The following is a 19,346-nucleotide window of genomic DNA, read 5'->3' on the forward strand; positions in this document are numbered from 1 at the left end:
AAGAAAAAAATAACTGGGATCTGTCAAAATTAGCAGATACACAGGAAAATAGCAAAATTTTCTTTCTTTAGCCTCGTTTCCAGGAGAACGCGCCAATTTTAATCCCTGGGAGCGAGATTTTGCTTTCTGTCCAAATATGGTGACGTCATTTGGATATGCTTGAGTGACTCCAACCAAAATGACGTCTGCTAATGGCGGGAACCGTTTAGCAAGCTGAAAATATCACGGCTTTTACCAGGAAAAATGTGGTTGAATGGTGAAAAATCTAATTTCAAAAAGAAGATAAATGCCTAAGCGTCACACTTGCAAGATTTGGTATGGGTTCGAAAGCGAAAAAGGACAGAAAGATCGCCGACATTCTCGACGGTAAGACCTCGCCTCCGTTTTCGCTGGGAGCATTTGTTTTGTAATTTATGCAAGGATGAAGGAGCTTTTCGACCGCCATGTAAGGCGTGATATTGAACGATTTGTCCTTCACCCTCGCTTGGTTTATGCTTATATAGTTTTAAGCCTAATATACGCGGGATTCTGCGGTATTTAGAACCAGCCTTGCAATCTTTCAAGTACACAATGGTTCGGTTGAGCGAAAGCTTTGGCGCTCTAAATTCGTGACTGAAACGTCGTTGTGCGAAAATATATTCACATACTCGAGGTTCTGTTGTGGTTCCAATCGATTGAATATTATTGAGGGACGTATTCTAGAGGAAACCAAATAACGATGGCGTTAAATTACGACTTGCAAATGTCGATCGGTGCAATTCTACGGTCTCTGAACACGGTGCGGAACGGTTTTGCATGTTTTGGTATTGTTTGTTATCGGGTTTCAAACCATGTGATTTAACTCGGAGGCGAATGTATTATTTATGAGATATAATTTTTGCCCAAAATATTTCCCTGTCAGCGCTGTTGTGGTTTTAATTTGGCTCTGTAGGCTTCCTTTATTTGCAGGCAAGTAATTCTACACTTCGCATATATAATTGTACATTTGTGGTGAAGCTTTTAATTCTGTAATCCGATGTTCTGAATCAAATTATGCGATGCACTTGCGTAATTTCCTGAAGGCAGTTAATAAGGGAAAAATTGCCCGATGATACGGCTATATATTCCACAAGTAGAGTATATAAAGCTCATATGTAGCCGCTATAACATAATCGAAATGAATTTATTACTTGTACTGCCTGTAACACGTTGAGGAATAGGCTTTTGTAAGTGTTGCGTTTGAATTAGCATAAAATATTTTCTCATTTCCTCTTTCAGTTTTGTTGATTGCGTTACACTTTTGAGCCCGTGTCAATTTTCAAATTGTTTAATTTGGTGTCATTTCCATTTATGAATAGTTCTCAGTAGTAAATTGTTCTACATCACAAAATATGTCACTAAGGTGATCATTTGTTGAATTCTCAACATATGTTTGACTGATTATTCACTGATATTATGATGAGAAATTTCATGCTGATCACTGCAGGGTGCCGGTTTGTTTATCTAGTGAAAGGTCTGTTGTTGTGACTTCTAAAATATATTTTTGCGATGGGACACAACTTTAGTCTTCTTTTCTCAAGAGCAGTTAAAAAATTGAAAGACTTTTCTACTCCTTGCATTCTCTTTAAGATTGGAAATACCGGTTGTTCTGACTTTAATGTGTTGTTCACATTACGTTTTGCCTTTCTAGTTTTGCAAACTTTATAGTGAAAACAATTAAAAGATTTGTTCTTCTCGAAAGGACAAGCGGCTGACTTGTCACCATTTTGGTTGGACATGACATCATGTTGCTTTTCACATTCATTTACATTTTATTTTGTTTCGTTCTGTTAGACACTTCTCAATTTTGTGTCCATTTCATACAAAAAAGAAAAATTGTTTTTAATTTGCAGCATTGCAATGTCCAACCACGGTTGTGATTTTGTCGGGTATGAACAAATTTTACTCTTATTTGCAGTCCTGCATAGTGTGCAATAGTGTGATAAATACCGTAGTTAGTTAAACAGAATTCCTTGAATAAGCGCCACATCGGAACTGTGGTGCTTATTCGGGGTGGCACTTATTGACTTTTTTGTCCCAAATGCAGCGCATATTCGAGGGCGGCATTTATTCGTGGGAGGGGGGGGGCTTATTGGAATAAATACAGTATGTGGGTGATTAGATATTATTCCTGAAAATGGCTGTTGTTGATGACTGACTGAAAATTATTTCTGCTCAGGTTTTTGAAGCATCAGTCATAAACAACATTCATGACTACCCCTTGCCCCGATGATCAAAGTAAACAAACAGATCCTGGTTTTAAACTAACATTTACATGTACATGTACAAGCATAGACCAGTGTCAATGTAACAGAAAGAAGCTTAATGTTGTATTATTGTTTTTCTTCTTAGAAGACGATGAATTGGATATAGACAAAAAAGCAAGCAAGATAGCCAAGCAGGGAGAAGTGAAAGGGTGATTACATTTTATATTCTCAAAGCATCCAAAAGAATGTTGAACTGTTATACAGTGTACTGTTATGCTCAGTGAAGATTTCTTGTTACAATTTTCTATAATAATATAAATTTTTGATTAAAACAAAAGATCAGCAGTCCAAATGGATCTGTTGGCTGTAGGGAACAGTGTTGTTTGTTGCAAAGTTGTAGAATGAAATTAAGATGAAAACAGCCAGGACTTCAAGTTTTAATTGAACAAGATTATGTACCAAAATTATTTACATCTTATTGCAAATGTCTGTGTTACTGTTTCAAATATCTTATTAAAAGAAATCATTTCTAACAACACCAAACATCAAAAACAAATTTGAAGTTCCATTAAATTCCACTGAATTGCTTTAAAGGCAATTTTTCAAAATAGTTACTCATGAGATTCAACCTATAGTTAACATGGTTCTTATGAACTTTAAAATTCATTTTCTCAGGCTCTGATAAGAAACTGTTGTTGGTGTTATCACGTATAATTACTTTCATCTTTAGCTTTTAAAAAGGGTAGAAAATAATGCAATATGATTTAAATTATTCTGGTACTCGATTTTTGTCCAATATAGTAAGTAATATTAACTTAAGTTTATATTACTTGGTTTCCTGATGGATTCTATCTTAAATTAAAAATAAATTCAACCAAAATGTCAATGTTACAAAGCAAACTTTACGGTTACAGCTGAATTTGAAACATTTTAATTTAACTTTATGATCAAGGATTGTTTTGTTTTAACAGGTTGCTGAGTTCAATCATTGCTGATGAGCTCAAAGGTTAGCTATGAGTAAAATTGCTTTTTCAACCTCTGTTGTCATTATTTATTTTTGTAGGAGAAAAAGAACATTTTTTGTGCTTGGATATTCAACCTCTAGTTATTTTTTCCTGGATTACATGTAGGTACCTAACCAGTGGTTAACATCATAATAATAATCATCAATACTATTTTTTATCATTTTCATAGGGTCTTCTCGTCCCCCATCTCCTGCCAGTTTTTCTCTTGAAGGTCGTAAACCTGCCGAGGTGAGTAGTATTAATTTTTTTTCAAATCTGAGCATGTAAATCCTGGATCAAATGGGAGCAAGAGTCACAGATGGAACTTAATTTAGACAGCGTGTATGATCTTCAGGAATGCACCAGAAAAAAAAGTTGAATTTGTACTTGTATGAAAGTTGTCAATTTATCACAGCAACAGTTTGTCAGGAAAAATTTGCCCAGGTTCAATTTTTTGAGAGTACACAAGAGTCACTGAGAGAGTGTCAAGATTAAATCTTTTCAACTATTGTTCTCATCCGGCCTGTGCCTAATGTTATTTGTGGTTGGAATGCTACATTGAAATACATTTAAGAATAAATATCAACGCTAAAAGTACATGATGTTTCGGCGACGACATGTCACCATTATCAAATGCAAATTTTACATGGTACAGAACGATATTTATAGAAGAGAAAGTGTGAAACTAAATTACAATAAATGAGGCGTGGAAAACAGAAAAATGTGAATAACTAAGTAAACAGTTTCGCTGGAATGGAGTCCTTTTGAGTGTTCAGGGATGGTTTCTTTTTCCTAATTAGGAGCATCTCGTAAATTAGGCAAATCTGTGAGAAGTCTCAGATCTAGTTCAAGACATGCTCTCATGTTCACCCTTACTATTTCTCATTGTTACAGATATTTCGTACTGACTTGATAAGCGCCATGAAGTTGCCAGACCATCAGAATTTAAGTCCAGAGAACTACATAACTATAACAGATCAGTGGAGACAGGAATGGGAGAGAGGAGTGCAGGTAATGTACATAATATAAATATGAAGTTTGCTTTTCTATTACCATTTATTATCCAACTCTGCTTTGCAGAGTACAAATAATGCGAGAAACGAGTACAAATATCTCACGATAATCGTACCTGTCTCATTTCCACCGACCAAGCAAAAGATTAAAATCATGGCAAATCAGCATTTTGGGGAAAGAAAACGTTGGATAATAAATTTCTTATTAGACATTTTAGTGTGTAGTATCCCTGTAAAATTAATATTTACTTGTCATTCATACTTTGACTTACCCTTCAGGCTCACCGAACACTGCATGACTCGTAAAAATAATTTAATAGCAATCTACACAATAAAATGTCTGATAAGATGTATATATTTCTAATAATTGGTAATAAACTTTTTTTGATTTGTCTCTATCCAGGTGCCTGTAAATCCAGAAGGTGTTTTTCAACCATCATTTAGGTGAGCAATTTATTCTTACCGTAGTTATTCGGTTACAAGGCGCACGGTTTTTTCGAGAAAAATCTGTTTTTCTGTGGGAAGTTCATGCGAAAATTGGGGTGCGTCTTATAGCCGAGTATTTTCGCCCAAAAAATCTTATGACCGCCATTTTACTGGAACTTACAGTTAAAACAAGGGAAATGAAAACACTTAATGATGTTTATTGACTTTTACAGTATTAAAGATATAAGAAACATTTAGTTAAAACGAAAAGTTTTTTATCGCGGATATAAAACGAGTTTAAGTAACACCTGTATATGCCAGCATTTTGTCGAAATTAGACAAAGAAAACCAAGCATACTCATTTGAAACAAACCTTTCTAAGCGTGGAAAGTGGAAAATGACTTTAGAAGACAAGGAAAACACCAAAAAAGCTTGAGAATCTTTGAAAAACACTCGATAAACAAAGTTCTTAGCGATATGAAGCATGCCTGAGGGCTTGGTAACCGAGCTACAAACTCAGTGTCACTGGTAACTACACATCTGCCAGGTTACTCAGCAGCTAAGTTCAAAGCATGAACGATGGAAAGATGGTTTGCTCAAGTGGATGTACGTATTTTTTAGCAGTCCTGAAATGTTAGCTTTTTACTCGAAGATTGTGCCAAGGAGTATGAACAACATTCAAACATTCAAATTTTGTAAGAAAAAGCTGTCCTTAACCCATTGGCGCCTGTGCCGCCCGTAACCGCCCGTGCGAAAACCACCCCTAAAATGCCTGTGCCGCCCGTAACCGCCCGTAAAAACCGCATCGTGACAAATGCCCTTTCCCTCCCTCCCTGGAGACTTTTTAGTTCTCCTATTGTTCTACAGATAATAAGGGCAAATAAACCAATCAGAATCCGTTTTCTGCGCATATTTTTAGGGAACTCTTGGGGTCCTAGAAAGAAGGTTTTTTCTCTTATTCCGTGCGTTGAAAATGTACAAGAAAATCATGGCGCCGGGCGGCACATATTTACAAACTTCCAAGGCCTTGTTTTTGATTCTGAACACCAAAAATACCATCTTTGAGACTTAAAAAGGAAAGAAGAAACACTATAGAATATTTAAGTGGCCCTAAAACGGAAAACCATGGAGTACAGAGTGCTGAAACCTTGTTGAAGAAGGATTCATCTTTCCTTTCACGGCCGCGAAGACATGCCGTAATGGCGCTTACAAGTGCGTTTTGAATTCAAATCACGGGCTTGAACACGGCCTAAATGCAGCTTCTCAAGACTTCTGAGAACGAAATGGTAATGTACTGTTATTGCTTCGAATTTGGATGTAATTTTTTGAAGGATCGGTAGATCAATTAAGTGTACAATTGACTCCAAGAGCCGTCTGCTAAAATTAAACTTCGCCTTCGACCATAGGAGACCCAAGCGTGAATGTAGGGACTGGTACTGAAAATTGAAACTAATCAAAAGCATGTCCCTCCCCGGCCGAGTGAGGTATCATTTGAAACTCGTACTCAGTCTCGGCCGCGAATGGCGACAGCATTTGTGGCAACTTTCGGTCGTCACGCATTTTTGGCGTCGTTTTCTTGCTCGATATTTCATCTCTTCCATTCTTTTGCGCCGTGAGATCGCGAAGTGTGTTCAGTTGGATTGCATGGAGTGAATCTGGAGGCATTAACCTTTGAGTTGAGTGAGTAGCAATACGAGTGAATGTCATTTCGTGTGAAAATTCGAGTCGTTTACAAAGCGTGTTTTGAAGTTAAACTCGTCAAAGTCTCCTACCTTGTCACTTATTATAACGCTGTAGGGTTAAAAAACCTAAAATCGTTCAAATCTCGCTGAAACTCGGTAGAATGACAAAAAATAACACCAGGCAATGTTTAATAAACTTTATTCAGTAAAATACATATGCTTTTGATTAGTTTCAATTTTCAGTACCAGTCCCTACATTCACGCTTGGGTCTCCTATGCTTCGACATGAACATGTGGATAATTAATTCTGCCATGCAGTTCAGCACGGCTCGAAAAATTTCGATATTTGACGCTTGTGAACACATTTCTTGGCTATCATCCTAACTGAAAACAAATTCTAAACAAAGTTTCTTTCAAGCTTTTGTCATTTATCAATTCTGAGTGCGGAATTTTAGGCTTTTGAAGGCGAACAGATTTGTCGCGCACATGTTGTTATCTGACACCTATTTTTTGGGAGACTTGCTTCTTCATTGTTTTGCTCCGCTTTGTTTTGAATTATGTCTATCGCTTTAGAAAATTACAACAGTGCTTCAGAATATACAAAGGAGTATGTTTATTAACATTAAAATTAAAGGAACGCGTAGAAAGCGGTGCTTGTGTTAAGTTAGTGTCGGAATTCTGTAATTTTGTAAGTTGTTTGGGTGTCGGTAAAACGCCGACTCGGGGTCGGGGTCGGGGTCGGGGTCGGGGTTGGGGTCAATTTTTTTAATTTTTTTTTTTTAATTCACTGATCGAGAAAAAAAAAAATTACAAAGTTTATATTAGCGGGTGGGACATTTCGAGTCGAAAAAAGCATTTCCTTCACAGATTCGCCACAAATATTGATCCTTATACGTTCATAAGTAAAAGAGAAGAATTTCAGTTAAGGTCTAACAGGTGAGAGGTGAAATTTAACTTTTACATACAGTTTAGCGGTAAGACGTTGTTGTCTAATTCTCTGTAATCGAATAATTTACACCCGCTTGCCTTTCTGACAATGATACGTACATGGCTATCTTTCTACGTCCATCTTTCCACCATTTTCAGCATCTTTCGACGTGCTGATCCAATCAAAACCGATGGATACCCTTGTTGGTTTCACCCACAAGGTCAAAAGGTCATGCTGGTGATTGGCGGATTTCGATCCGTGTTGTTTGTTTCAACAAACCGCTAAACCAAACACTGAAAGCGGGTGTAATACTTCCTCGTCAGCAAAACCTCAGTTTTAGCCGTTCTTTGCTCATTTTGCATTTTGTTGATCCGTTGATCAACAGAACTACCTTGTGATTCATAAGAACTAAAAAAAATAGATTTTGTTTGAGGATCTTTGGTTTTTTAGTCCCACTGAAACAAATTAGGTATAAACAGAGGATTCAAGGGAAGTTCGCGTAGACGTTGTCTTGCAAATATTCTAAATATGTTTACTTTAAAATTAAATTTTAAATTAAATTGTATATGTTTTTGAGAAATAAAAATTAAAGCTGCGTTTCATATCAAAAGAAGTATTTTCAAAGGAGTAGAGCGGTTTGTTTTGACAGAGAAACTCGCACGTCGGGCAGTTTGTTGTAATATGTTTTAGTTTGGAAAATTCCTTAACAATTGAAATATACAGCCAGCTTTATATTTGTGAACTTCCGGGGAAGATCAAATTTGAACAGCAAGCGAAGATTGTATGGTGTGTTTAGTAAGCGGGGGCGATAAAAGGCGGGCAGGCTACAACTCACCATTTGCGTCGAAAACGGTGTGCATTTACTAAGATCAATTTTCCGCATTTCGGTCACGCAAATAAGAGAATGTAGAAACTTCAAGATTGCGAGACATGTTAATGCGAACTTCGCTTTCTAAAAAAAAAAAACAATTCTGCCTTCTCATAAATACTTTTTTGGATACGAAAGGCGGCTTTATTTTAACGATATAAACCTGAATTAATTTTCTCTTGCTACACAAACATTTGTACAATTTAATTTAAACCTGAAAAAGTTCATGCTATGTTAGTGAGGAGCTAGCGCCTAGAAAGAAGTCGTCAGCAAATTCTATTCGCCGAGATAGACAATTTCACCTGTCACCTACTAGACCACAAATTTCTTCTTTTATACTTTTGAACTTATAAGGATCAAGATTTGTGGCGAATTTGTGAAGAAAATGCTTATTTTGACTCGAAATGTCCCACGCGCTAATATAAACTTTGTAATTTTTTTCTCAATCAGTGAATTAAAAAAAAAAAAAAAATTAAAAATTGACCCCGACTCCGACCCCGGCACCGGCCCCGACCCCGAGTCGGCGTTTTACCGACACCCAAGTTGTTTATGCTTTTTCACGCGGCCGTGATTTAAAGATAATTTTATCATCTCGAATTACCGCTTTGCTGCACCGAGAAAAAAGCTCAGTGTTATTGAATTAATTACAGTGTCAGTTGAACAGATTGAAAACCTATCTTTTATCCAACTATTTTACGATTTTTCTTAAGAATTTGTACAAAGTCTACGTGTTTTTGCGAGCTCCAAAATTACGCGCGGAGGTGGATAAATTTTTATCGCTGTCTTGTAATTTCGTTTGGGATCAATTTATCAATGCTGGGAATCTCTTTTAGTCATAAATTGGTCTTTTAACATGTCTAGTTTGAATAAAAGTTTACTTCAGAAACTAATGGTTTGTCTGAATTTACTGCGCATATGGTTTATTTTTTCCACTTGTGCGTTTGCGTTCAATGCCATAAAATAGCCAGGTATTTAGGGGTGGGTGCGTGCGTAAAACCTTCAGGCGTCAATGGGTTAAATTGATCACTACATCTTTTCAACTCTACAACTCATGGTGCGTCTTATAACCGAGTGTTTTGGAGAATTTTCAGTTTGTAAACTTAGCATAACAATGTTGCCAAGTTTGGGGTGCGTCTTATAACCGAGTGCGCCTTATAACCGAATAACTACGGTAATTTGCTTGTCTGTTTGATTGTTCATCAGTGTAAAAAGTTTTTAAAATTTTAGGTGTTATTTAAGATTTGTAGTTACTAACTCATCCTTATCGTTGTTATATTTGCAGACCAGTGGAACCATTGTACAAGAGAGCCGGAAATTTTAAGCAGTATGTAGTTTATCCCAATCCTTGCAAATAATCAGAGTTGTGCTCTTGCAGAGCCCAGGTGCCACAGGCGACCTTTTTTTGTCTTTGGGGGACTTTTCATAAAAGCTTGTGTGAGCTGGGCACCCAAGATTTCTTACAAAAGAACATTCGGGCACCCTGCAATTAAATTCCAAGAGCAAAGCTTTGAATAATATGTGTGTTACATTTTCAACAGGCCAAACAAATTACTTAGTACTCCAAGTAAAGCAAGAGGCAGACCACCAGCCTCAAAGTGTCCTTATGATCTGGGAAGAATGGACGTGGAATGGCTTACAAGCTTGAATAAGTCACGACAGGGCAAGGGTTTGATGGAGTTAGAAGAGACTCAACTGGAAAAGGCTCTGGCTTACATTGAAAACAAGGTATCATTAGATACAATAAAATAATATGCCCAGTTGTTGCGGAAGTAATTTACATGAGGTGCTGTGAGTGTTATTGAAATTTTAAAGTTTGTCTCACAAACTCCAAAATTATAATGTTAACTACCAGGACTGCTATGGTAGAAAAGGAAAACTTAACAAAAATATTCTACTCTCCAAGAGACATAACATTTTTTTTTTTTTACCACGAAGAGCTTAGGAGCTGTAGCTCGTTAAAACGCTCTCATGAAATAAAATGCAACCCTCCAAGTTAAGACCATTTTAGTCGCCATGGCGACTAAAATTTTGGAGCCGGCGACTAAATTGGAACAAAGTCGCCAGCCTGGCGACTAAAATTGAGAAGAACGATTGAAAGCGTGAGCTTAATTTGGCGACTAAAATTTCTCACTGGCGACCAAACCTGAGCAGTCGGTGGCCAAATGGCCACTAAGGAAAGAAATAAACTTGGAGGGTTGAAATGGTTTAAAAATTACAAATAAAAAGACGTTTTAAAAAGGTAAAAGGTGTATATATGTACACTGTGTATCTAGACATCTCTAGAAAGTGCTCAATACTAAAGTAGCTGGATACTTGGATTTAACTTTAGTGGTGATTTGTTTGTATGTTTCTTCCTAGTGTTATGATAACATGGGGCATGCTATAGCCACTCAAGAAGGCCTGAGTATAGAATACGACGAGGATGTGTGCTGTGATGTCTGCCAGTCTGTAAGTACTTTGTCAAATTCTCCCAACATATGCTATAAGAAATGTATGAATAGAAGAAAGTAGAATCTGATTGTTTATTGCAGTCCAGATTACTGCCCAGAGCTGGGGAAAATACTAGGTTGTAAGTTTAATTCTTCAGGCAGCAAAATCAAAACGCTATCATAAACAAAACTCCACCATTTAGAAATCCTAGTTATAACCCTGTCATTATTTATCTTTATTATATGGCTACAATAGTATGCGCGCTCTGATTGGCTGCTGAGCGGGCATTATTTTCTTGTAATGACCGGGCATTATGAAAATTTTTCTCGGCTCGACGGTTTTTTGAGTTGTGAGTAAAAGCTACTAGCGAGGGGACAAAAACAACAAAAAATGCCGACAAAATATAACTATCTTTTCAATAACTGAAAGAAAAATATAAGCATACCGATACTTCTTTAGTATGAGCGACGAAGAGAGCCACAGAGAGCGAGAGCGATTTTACCTCCAGTGTTTTTTCCCTTGATAATACTTGAATAGTGCTTAAAGGCCACATAATAAATAACTTATTAACCTCGTCCGTTCGGTCATTACAGGGGAATCTCAGACCTCGACCTTGATGTATTGACCTCGCTGTCGCTCGGTCAATACATCAAGGCCTCGGTCTGAGATTCCCCTGTAATGACCTCACTCTCGGTTAATAAGTAGTATATAATCCCACATCTTACACAAAATACTCAGTATCTATGTGTTCTAAGAGTTCTTCAGTCAAGACTTTTGATATTAATGATCTCTGTATGTTGCTTGTGTTTTTTTATAGCCTGATAGCGAGGAATCAAATGAAATGGTATTCTGCGACGTCTGTGACATCTGTGTTCACCAGGCCTGCTACGGTATTCAGAACATTCCAGCTGGTAGCTGGCTTTGTCATCCATGCCGCAAAGGGATCAAGAATTGCCAGTGTGAATTATGCCCTCTCTCTGGTGGTGCAATGAAAAGGACTAAGTAAGTTGTGGTGATGTTAGATGTCTGCAGCTAAATAATGTCCTCAAAGTCTTGAAGCCATTCAAACTGCTTCTGTTACTTTTTCTTACTTATAAGAAAAATAACAGGTCCTGAAATCAGATGGTTTTCTTTACGCAATTATTGCTCATCTTCAATTTCCTTTTCTGATAGAAAGATTCACCTTCATCAAAAAAGAGTAAATAATAAGTAATATCCAAACACATCGGGATCCAAACACTAAGAAGAGAGTTGAAAATATGGCGTGCAGCAGAGTAATTTGACAAAATTCAAGGTGTTTGGATAGCAGATGAAACACTGTCTTGAGTGTTTGATATATCTTCTTAATTGAAACCAAAACTACGAAGTAAACTGAGAAATAAAATCGTAAAAATCTATGCTAGTTACGACCGGGTTTCCAAACCTCCTTCACGGTTATGATTTTCTTTGTTTTAACTTGATGAATTATTAATGAGTTTGAGAAGGTTGTAAAAACCATTCTGAATTCCATTAGTCTGTTCAGTGGTTAAACATGTTTAGTTTTGGATTAATTGTTGGCATTTGTCTTCAGGAATGGCAAGGGTTGGGTACATGTGAGTTGTGCACTGTGGATTCCTGAGGTTGGGTTTGGAAGTATTCCCAAAATGGAACCAGTCACCAGGATTGAAAACATTCCTGTAAGTTAACATAAAAACTTTATTATTAAGGATATATCTGAAAGTTGGTAATACAACTTCTTAACTTACCTGGAGGAAAACTTACTCCTGAATAAAGGAAATAAACACGAAAGAGGAGGTAAATTTTTAAAATCAAGGAATCGACGCGATTAACACAAGAAAGCGCAGTTTGTGGAAACAGCAAGAACAAATTTTATTTCAATATTGAATGTTTTTGGCAAATCATAAGAAGTTGACGTGTCCGAATGTATAAAATTCGCATCCATTTCATTGAGCATTAATTTCCTATAATAAGGTAGTTCCCCCCCCCCCCCAGGTAGGGAATAGGGCCAGCATATAATACGACTTCACGAGCATGGATATATCCCTTTGGAGATTTTTGGCATATTCTTTGTCTTGTGAAGTCTAACTGTTTTATGTTACTGCTCATTGACAGGCCAGCAGATGGAATCTAGTGTGCTCATTATGCCGTGAAAAGGTTGGAGCCTGCATACAATGCACAGTGAGTATTGATTAACTTGCTGTAAGTGGGAAAGACTGGGACTGGTACCATCACTAACTGACTTAACCTTGTACATATCTTTCTTACAAATTTTTATTCCAACCATTCAACTGTATCCTACTTTGGTATTAAAACAGATCTCTGTATCTACCGGTAATCAATTTATTCCTCACTTGGTAAGCTTGTGATTCAACCAATCCTATACTTCCATGTTGCTCTGCAGAGACCCGTAGATTGTCTCAAATTAAGTTATCACCTGCATGAAAACTTCAAAACTTTGTAGCAGCCAATCAGGAGTTTGTGAAATCAGGAGTAAAATAGTAGTGTTGGATTTCACTTGGTAAAGGAAAACTAAGGGAAATGATTTTTGTTTTGAGTTATTGGGAGGCTTAAGAATTCGAGGGTTCAAGAAATTGGGATTTCACTGTAGATCTCTGTGGCACTACGAAATCAGCTGTTTATTCATTGATGGAAGAATTGACCAAGCAGAGATGACTATCATCCATTTAAATGTCAAAATGTTCAGTGATTTCTTTGCACTGGTCTAACTTATCTTCTTTCTGCATATTTTTTAAGGTTAAAAGTTGTGTCACAGCTTTCCACGTAACATGTGGGTTTAAACATGTCCTTGAAATGAGAACTGTTTTGGATGATTCTGCTACGGATGGTGTTAGACATATTGTAAGTATTCCAATACTCAGTCACTTCTTCCCTATTCCCCCCCCCCCCCTTGTTTTTCTGTTTTCTTTTTTTTTTTTTTCCCTCCCCCCCCGCTTGTCTGTTCACTCACTTGGTAACCTTACCAAACACAGGACCCAAAAATAGTCATCGGGCTTCAAAACTGATGGTCCTCTGCTCATTACCCCAGTGTTTCAAGGGTGACACATATTTTTGCCTTCAGCACTCTCGGTCTTGTTTTCACCTGTTTTGCATCTTATCGGAAACTACAGGTGAAGAGTGAAAAAAGAATATAAACAGGGTTCGTACAGGTCCCGAAAAACCAGGAAAGTCCTGGAATTTTATTGTAGCACTTTCCACAGCTGGAAAGTCCTGGAAAGTTCTGGAAATCTGTTAAACTCAAGTAACGCCAGAATTTTCAGAGCTAACATTATAAAAAATGTATGACAGACAGCAAGGAGAAATAATATTGAGATCTTGGGAGTGAAAGGGTTAATGTAAATTTTGGAGCCCTGGAAAAATCAATCTGAGTCCTGGGAAAGACCTGGAAAAGTCCCAGAAAATTGTTTTTGAAAAAAAAGGGTACATGGCTCATGTTACTTGTTTTAAATTAAAAGCCGAAAAAATGTTGTTATTATTTTGCAGAGTTATTGTACCAAGCATAGCCACAAATCCAAGTCACCCAACAAAAAGACTAAAGAAGAAACTTCGACTTCCGCCGAAGATGCGGAGAATTTACGACAAAAGAGGTAACCTCTAAAACATACCTGGATCATAAAAAAAGTCCACTTATAATGGTTTGTAGTAGAACAGTCCTCAGCAATTGACCGGAACACAAACTTGACAGAATGGCATACGTTTTCAGTAACAGAGAGAATTTTAAAATATTTTTTATTGACTCCGTAGACTGAAACAGATGGAGGAAGAGTTCTTCAAGTTTGTCAGCCCCGCCGAGATTGCCAAAGATCTCAACCTTCCCAAGGAACTAGCAACTAAGATACACAAGTTTTGGGCGCTAAAGAGAAAGGTATTGTTTTATTCCTGTTCTGGAAACGAAGTCGAGAGCAGACGCATGTTTCCAGCTCTGTTTGTCCCAGACTTGTACTTGCGTTTCATTATTTAGGTCAAAATTGGACGCATCTTATTTTTCACTGTTTGTCTACATAGCGCAAGGAACCATAAGTCATTTCCTGTAAACAGAATTTTCATTGATTTTGCACTTTTCGAAAATTAATGAACCGAGCTGTCTTTCAATCCGAGTACGGAAAGACCGTTTTTCTTTCATCGGGGTTTTTTCGCAGGACTGTGCTAGCCTAGCCTGCGAATACAGCCGCCTCTCATTCGCTCTTCGTTGCGGGACGCGAATGAGAGGCGGCTGTATTTGCAGGCTAGTGCTAGCCTGTCGCACAGAAAGGGCTTTATCAGCAACTTTAGAATAAACTAGCAAGTCCGTTTGCCAACCCAGTGCAAGCTTGTACAAGCTTTCTATTTTAAAATTTGCTTCTTCTTACAACCTAGTTTTCCTTGAGAGCTCTACTAGAAAAAAAAAAAGTTTACTTTCGTTTTCATTAGGCTCAAGATGATGTTCCTCTTCTTCCACCCACCCTTCAACAACAGGAAAAACTGTCAGGAAAACAGGTTAGTAAAATAAGTTATACGATAAAGGGAAAGAAATTGATATTGCTGTCAATTGTTTCTTTAGCGAATGGAAGTGAAATTCGCGCGAAAATCTCCTGGTGCTTTAAGTAAAAAGATTCCTGCAATAATTTCCTTATAAATATACTATACCACTCGGTGACTTCAAGAGCGCTCATTCTATGAACAGAAACTCGCAATTTCAGTTGCTGTTTGTGTAACGTCATTTTTTTGTTTTTAATTTTCAGGGTGCTGTTAATTCCTCTAGTAATCTACAGGTACAGCTAGAAAGAATTGTGAAACTGCGTTGTAACCTTGAGAAGGTAAGGCTTTTGGATTAATTCGTCAACGTATTTTCCTGTGATTTATTGGGAAAAGTCTTCGAGCACATCTTGGCGTCATACATGCAGGGGGCTACGTCCGAGCACCACTCATTTCGGTCCCCGTGAACTACTTGTTTTCTAAAATTTTCTTCAAACTCCCCCTCTCCCCTCTCAGAAAATCTCCGACTCAATTTGCACCAAAGAAGTTTCCTGGGTATTACAACTGCAGTAAGGTTTTGATAACAACTGTAGTAGTTCTACATTTCTTACGTACCTTTCTCTACATTTACGTACATTTTTACACGTTCTTTCTACATTTCTTTCTAACATTTCTCGTAGCTTTAAAGGGACTGTGTCACCACAAAGTCAAATATTCGCTATTAAACTAAATGTTTGCAGATAAATTAATTCTATGATTGTAAATGACAAAACCAAAGCTTCATTGAAGCTAAATGTGTGTCCTGGGCGTTATAATTTAAAGTTACAAGCAGACAAGATTAATTTTGAAAACTGTTCCGCAGGACCATATTTCAAAACCCATATCGCAATCCGTTTCAATCTTCGTCGCTTTTGGCCATCCTTGCCTTCTTTTGTATTTGCTGTGTTATTGAGATGTTCCTTATCTGTTTTAAGAGGTTATTTTATACATTTAAACAAATTTATGATCATTTCCTATGCCTTAGTTTGGTTAAAATCCTTGACACGGTCCCTTTAATGGGGCTTTGTCACGGATTTTACCAGATTTGTGTCGCAGGAAACCTAACATTAATAGTCTGTTGTTATTTAAAAATTCCTTTATTAGAGCACTTAAACTGTTAACGAGCGTCTTTGGCTGCGGATGGCTCTGATAGAAATGGATTGCAACTTTAAAAATTGAAGGCTTAACTTTTTAAGTTTTTTCCGCACGTCTTCAAAAAATCGATATTTATAGCCTTGGCTTGATTTCTATCCGCAAATTAAGGTTATATCTTCCTTTTGATGTTCAAAGATAATGTTTTTCATGGGTTAAGTTGCCTACTCTATTTCACGACAGTTTAGACCAAAAATCTGCGAAATCCCTTGACGTAGCCCCTTTAATTTTCATCTTTCATACATCTCGTTTCGTTTATCTTATTCACATTTCTTTTCTTTTCCAGCTTCGTAACCTGTGCTACATGGTGACTAAGCGAGAGAAGATGCGCCGTGAGCTGTACCGTGCACGTGAGGAGGTGTTCTGGCAGGAGCACGCAGTCATGACAGACGAGACATGTGACATGGACGAGGAAGCAGTCCAATGGGTACTCACCATGTGTAAGGACAACTTCTGTGGTGACGGCAGCTTCCCCGCCGCTGGTAAAGATGGCGGCTGCGGTAGCTTGGCGGGGTCACTCTACTCTCGAGTCAGCAGTACAGTGGAGTCATCCAGTACAACCAGCAGCTCAGGGGACTGTTCCAGTACGGAGCAGAACTCAGGGGGTGGAGAAGGAGGTGACTCTGATACCAAGAGTAGAGGTGAGGCTGCCGACGAAGAGGAAACTCGCGATAGCAACGAGGAGGAGGTGCTAGTCTCGACACCGGCGAGAAGAACTCGCAGAAACAGCCATCTTGTCACTCAGTCATCCTTGTGTGGCCAATCAGTGGATTCTGTTGCTGGCTCTAGTAAAGAACCAGAGAGCGCAGTTACTAGTGATAGCGAAACGCCGAGTAGAAAACGAACTAGGACTAAGACTCAGAGCTTTAGTGAATCTAGCGCAACCACGCCCAAGCGGGTTTTGCGGAACACGATAACCGAGTTGAAAGAAACCCCTGTGGAACATAACAGCCTTGAGCAAAGCTCGTCTGAGAAACCCCGGAGACGACGGACGCGACATTTGTCACTTCCAAATGCTGTGAAGGAAACGAGAGAGGAAAGCGACAAAGAAACAGTTGGGACTTCTGAAGAGGGTGGTCAGAATTCTGACGCGGTGTTTCGTGAAACGCGTACGCGATTGTCCCGGACAGGGAAGTTAAGCAAGAATCTGGAAACAGCTGAAACCGGAAGTGAAGGCAACTCTTCGGAGAAACCGGAAGTTGACGAGAAGGAGAGCCGAAAAGAAAACGACCCGCTCAGACCGGAAAACATGGTTGAACGTGAGAGAACTGGAAATACAACCAAGGGAGTTAAGCGGAAACGCTCTAAAAGCACAACAGCTGTGGATGATAATATGAGAAATAAACAGGCTCGGATAACGGACTACTTGCGGCGAAAATCACCAAACCGAAAAGAACTGAGGTCCCTGAAGTCACCGAGAACAAGAGCAAACAGGAAAAACAGCGAGTCTGAAGAAAGCGATCAAGTTAGAGCAGTAGACACGGATATAGATACAAATTCCAAACGTGGACCTACGCCGAGATCGTTTAGTAACGGTAGAGAAACCACAAGTGACAATTTATGTCCTCACTGTAAACTTCAACACGATAAACTATCCAAGTGTAGTTGGCGCTGCAAGGAAGGAAGCCACACGGCTGAGTGCGAGGATAACTGGAACAGGAGGGAACTACGAGTGCGAACTGGCTTCCAATCACCCAAGTCTCGTGCGCGATGTTCTCATGTCGTCTCCAGCAAGCCGCACTGTTGTAGTAGTTTAATGTCCAAGTTTTGTCACGCAACAGTTACATGAAATTCGTGGATCGACTTAGTCTTTATTTGTTTAATTCTCTGTTGAGGAGAGACCTGGCGTAACTAGCCTGCGAAGTTTTGCGCGCGTATTTGGAAAAGGCGCGAGACGGCCACGCTTTTCGCCTCGCGTGGCCGTCTCGCGCCGTTTGCGTTGCCTAAACGCGCGCTACACAAGCTACGCAGGCTAGGGGTAACCTAAGTAAACAACATCCTTCTTTTCGCGTTCAACTCTTCCGGCACTCAATCACTAGAATTTTTCCGCATCGAATCGAGTCGATATTACTTTACCCAGTCTCTCCTCAGCCGAGAACCAAATAAATTAAAGGAGGAATGGATTCGACTTGAAAGTTGAATACGGGAAAGTTTAGTGAGTGTTGTCAAAATTGACTTAGAAGTGTTGTAACTTCTTTCTTTTCTACTAAAAGTTTAAGAAATTGTCAATATTTTTTTGAGACTTGTAGAATAACGTTTGGTCAGTATTGTAGGTTAGATCTTGCCCGTTTCCCGGACTTACTAAATTCTATTTACAATATTTAGGGTTGTAGTCTTAATCTAGGCATTTCTAATCAAAATTAAGTAGAAACTATACGATCTTGGTTCTTATCAAGATTTTGTTCCTTGTCATGTTATTCTAGTTCTTTTTTGCTGTCTCCTGATCCTGATCCACAGGTAGCCCAGCTATCTAAAACCTTCATAGATCAAAACAGATTCATCATAAAACGTTTTTTCTCTTTCTGTTTTGTAATGAATGTCACCCGGTTCATGTTTTGTCCTCTGCAGGTAAGCCTGTGTACAGTTGTCCTGCTCCGCTGTCCACAGGCTACTGCAGGTATTCCACTAAATCTGAACTTGACGCTGGGGTACCTGTGGTTTAGCTTACGTTCCCGTTCAAGCGGCTTACGTTTAGCGTTATGTGACGCCATTACGCGTTGTGTGACGTCCAACGTTACAAGGCCAGGATATCTATTTGTTTACGAAGCGAAAACAGCCAGATCGCAAGAAAACTCGCGTCGCATTCCAGTTGGATTTACTAACCATAACTTCGCAGCTGGGTTTGGGCTTGGTCTGTTAGTTGTTGTGTGAATTAAAGAATAAATTTTCTGTTTATACTTGACGGACTCGACTTTCTTTGAAGGTGAATTTTGTGTGAATCTTCGTTATTATGTTTAATAACCATAGGCTAGCGATCCCCCACCCCACCCCAAAAAAAAAGGCTGTTACGAACGCAGTTTACTGGGAAGGTATAAAATAATACAAATAAAAAGCTCGAGTTGACAACAAAACGTTATAACCCTACTTACTGAATCACTATAGTCAA

At 38.5% G+C, this 19,346-nt stretch overlaps 1 protein-coding gene across 2 annotated transcripts; it reads left to right on the forward strand.

Moving 5' to 3' along the window:
- Positions 1–166: 166 nt before the first annotated feature.
- On the forward strand, positions 167–19,137 carry LOC144654687 (uncharacterized). 2 transcript variants are annotated; one of them, XM_078514897.1, is made up of 18 exons: positions 167–366; positions 2,371–2,434; positions 3,197–3,231; positions 3,420–3,478; positions 4,124–4,240; positions 4,646–4,686; positions 9,429–9,470; positions 9,685–9,871; positions 10,505–10,594; positions 11,394–11,578; positions 12,147–12,252; positions 12,689–12,754; positions 13,331–13,435; positions 14,078–14,181; positions 14,339–14,459; positions 15,005–15,070; positions 15,316–15,390; positions 16,527–19,137. In XM_078514897.1, the coding sequence occupies exons 1-18, from the start codon at positions 318–320 to the stop codon at positions 18,027–18,029; spliced, it is 3,015 nt and encodes a 1,004-aa protein (XP_078371023.1). In that variant the 5' UTR covers positions 167–317; the 3' UTR covers positions 18,030–19,137. The 2 variants fall into 2 exon arrangements, with proteins under 2 accessions (XP_078371023.1, XP_078371024.1); XM_078514898.1 differs by having other exon boundaries at positions 2,374–2,434.
- Positions 19,138–19,346: the final 209 nt, after the last annotated feature.

The sequence above is a fragment of the Oculina patagonica genome, chromosome 5 (assembly GCF_052425735.1).
Source record: "Oculina patagonica isolate OP01 chromosome 5, crgOcupat, whole genome shotgun sequence".
NCBI lineage: Eukaryota > Metazoa > Cnidaria > Anthozoa > Scleractinia > Oculinidae > Oculina > Oculina patagonica.

What these genes read in the sequence shown, in the direction of transcription:
- LOC144654687 (XM_078514897.1), top strand. Translation starts at nt 318, where the DNA reads ATGGGTTCGAAAGCGAAAAAGGACAGAAAGATCGCCGACATTCTCGAC. An exon ending in GAGAATTTACGACAAAAGAG is followed by an intron (nt 14,182 to 14,338) that starts GTAACCTCTAAA and finishes TTGACTCCGTAG; the next exon opens with ACTGAAACAGATGGAGGAAG. An exon ending in TGCGTTGTAACCTTGAGAAG is followed by an intron (nt 15,391 to 16,526) that starts GTAAGGCTTTTG and finishes TTTCTTTTCCAG; the next exon opens with CTTCGTAACCTGTGCTACAT.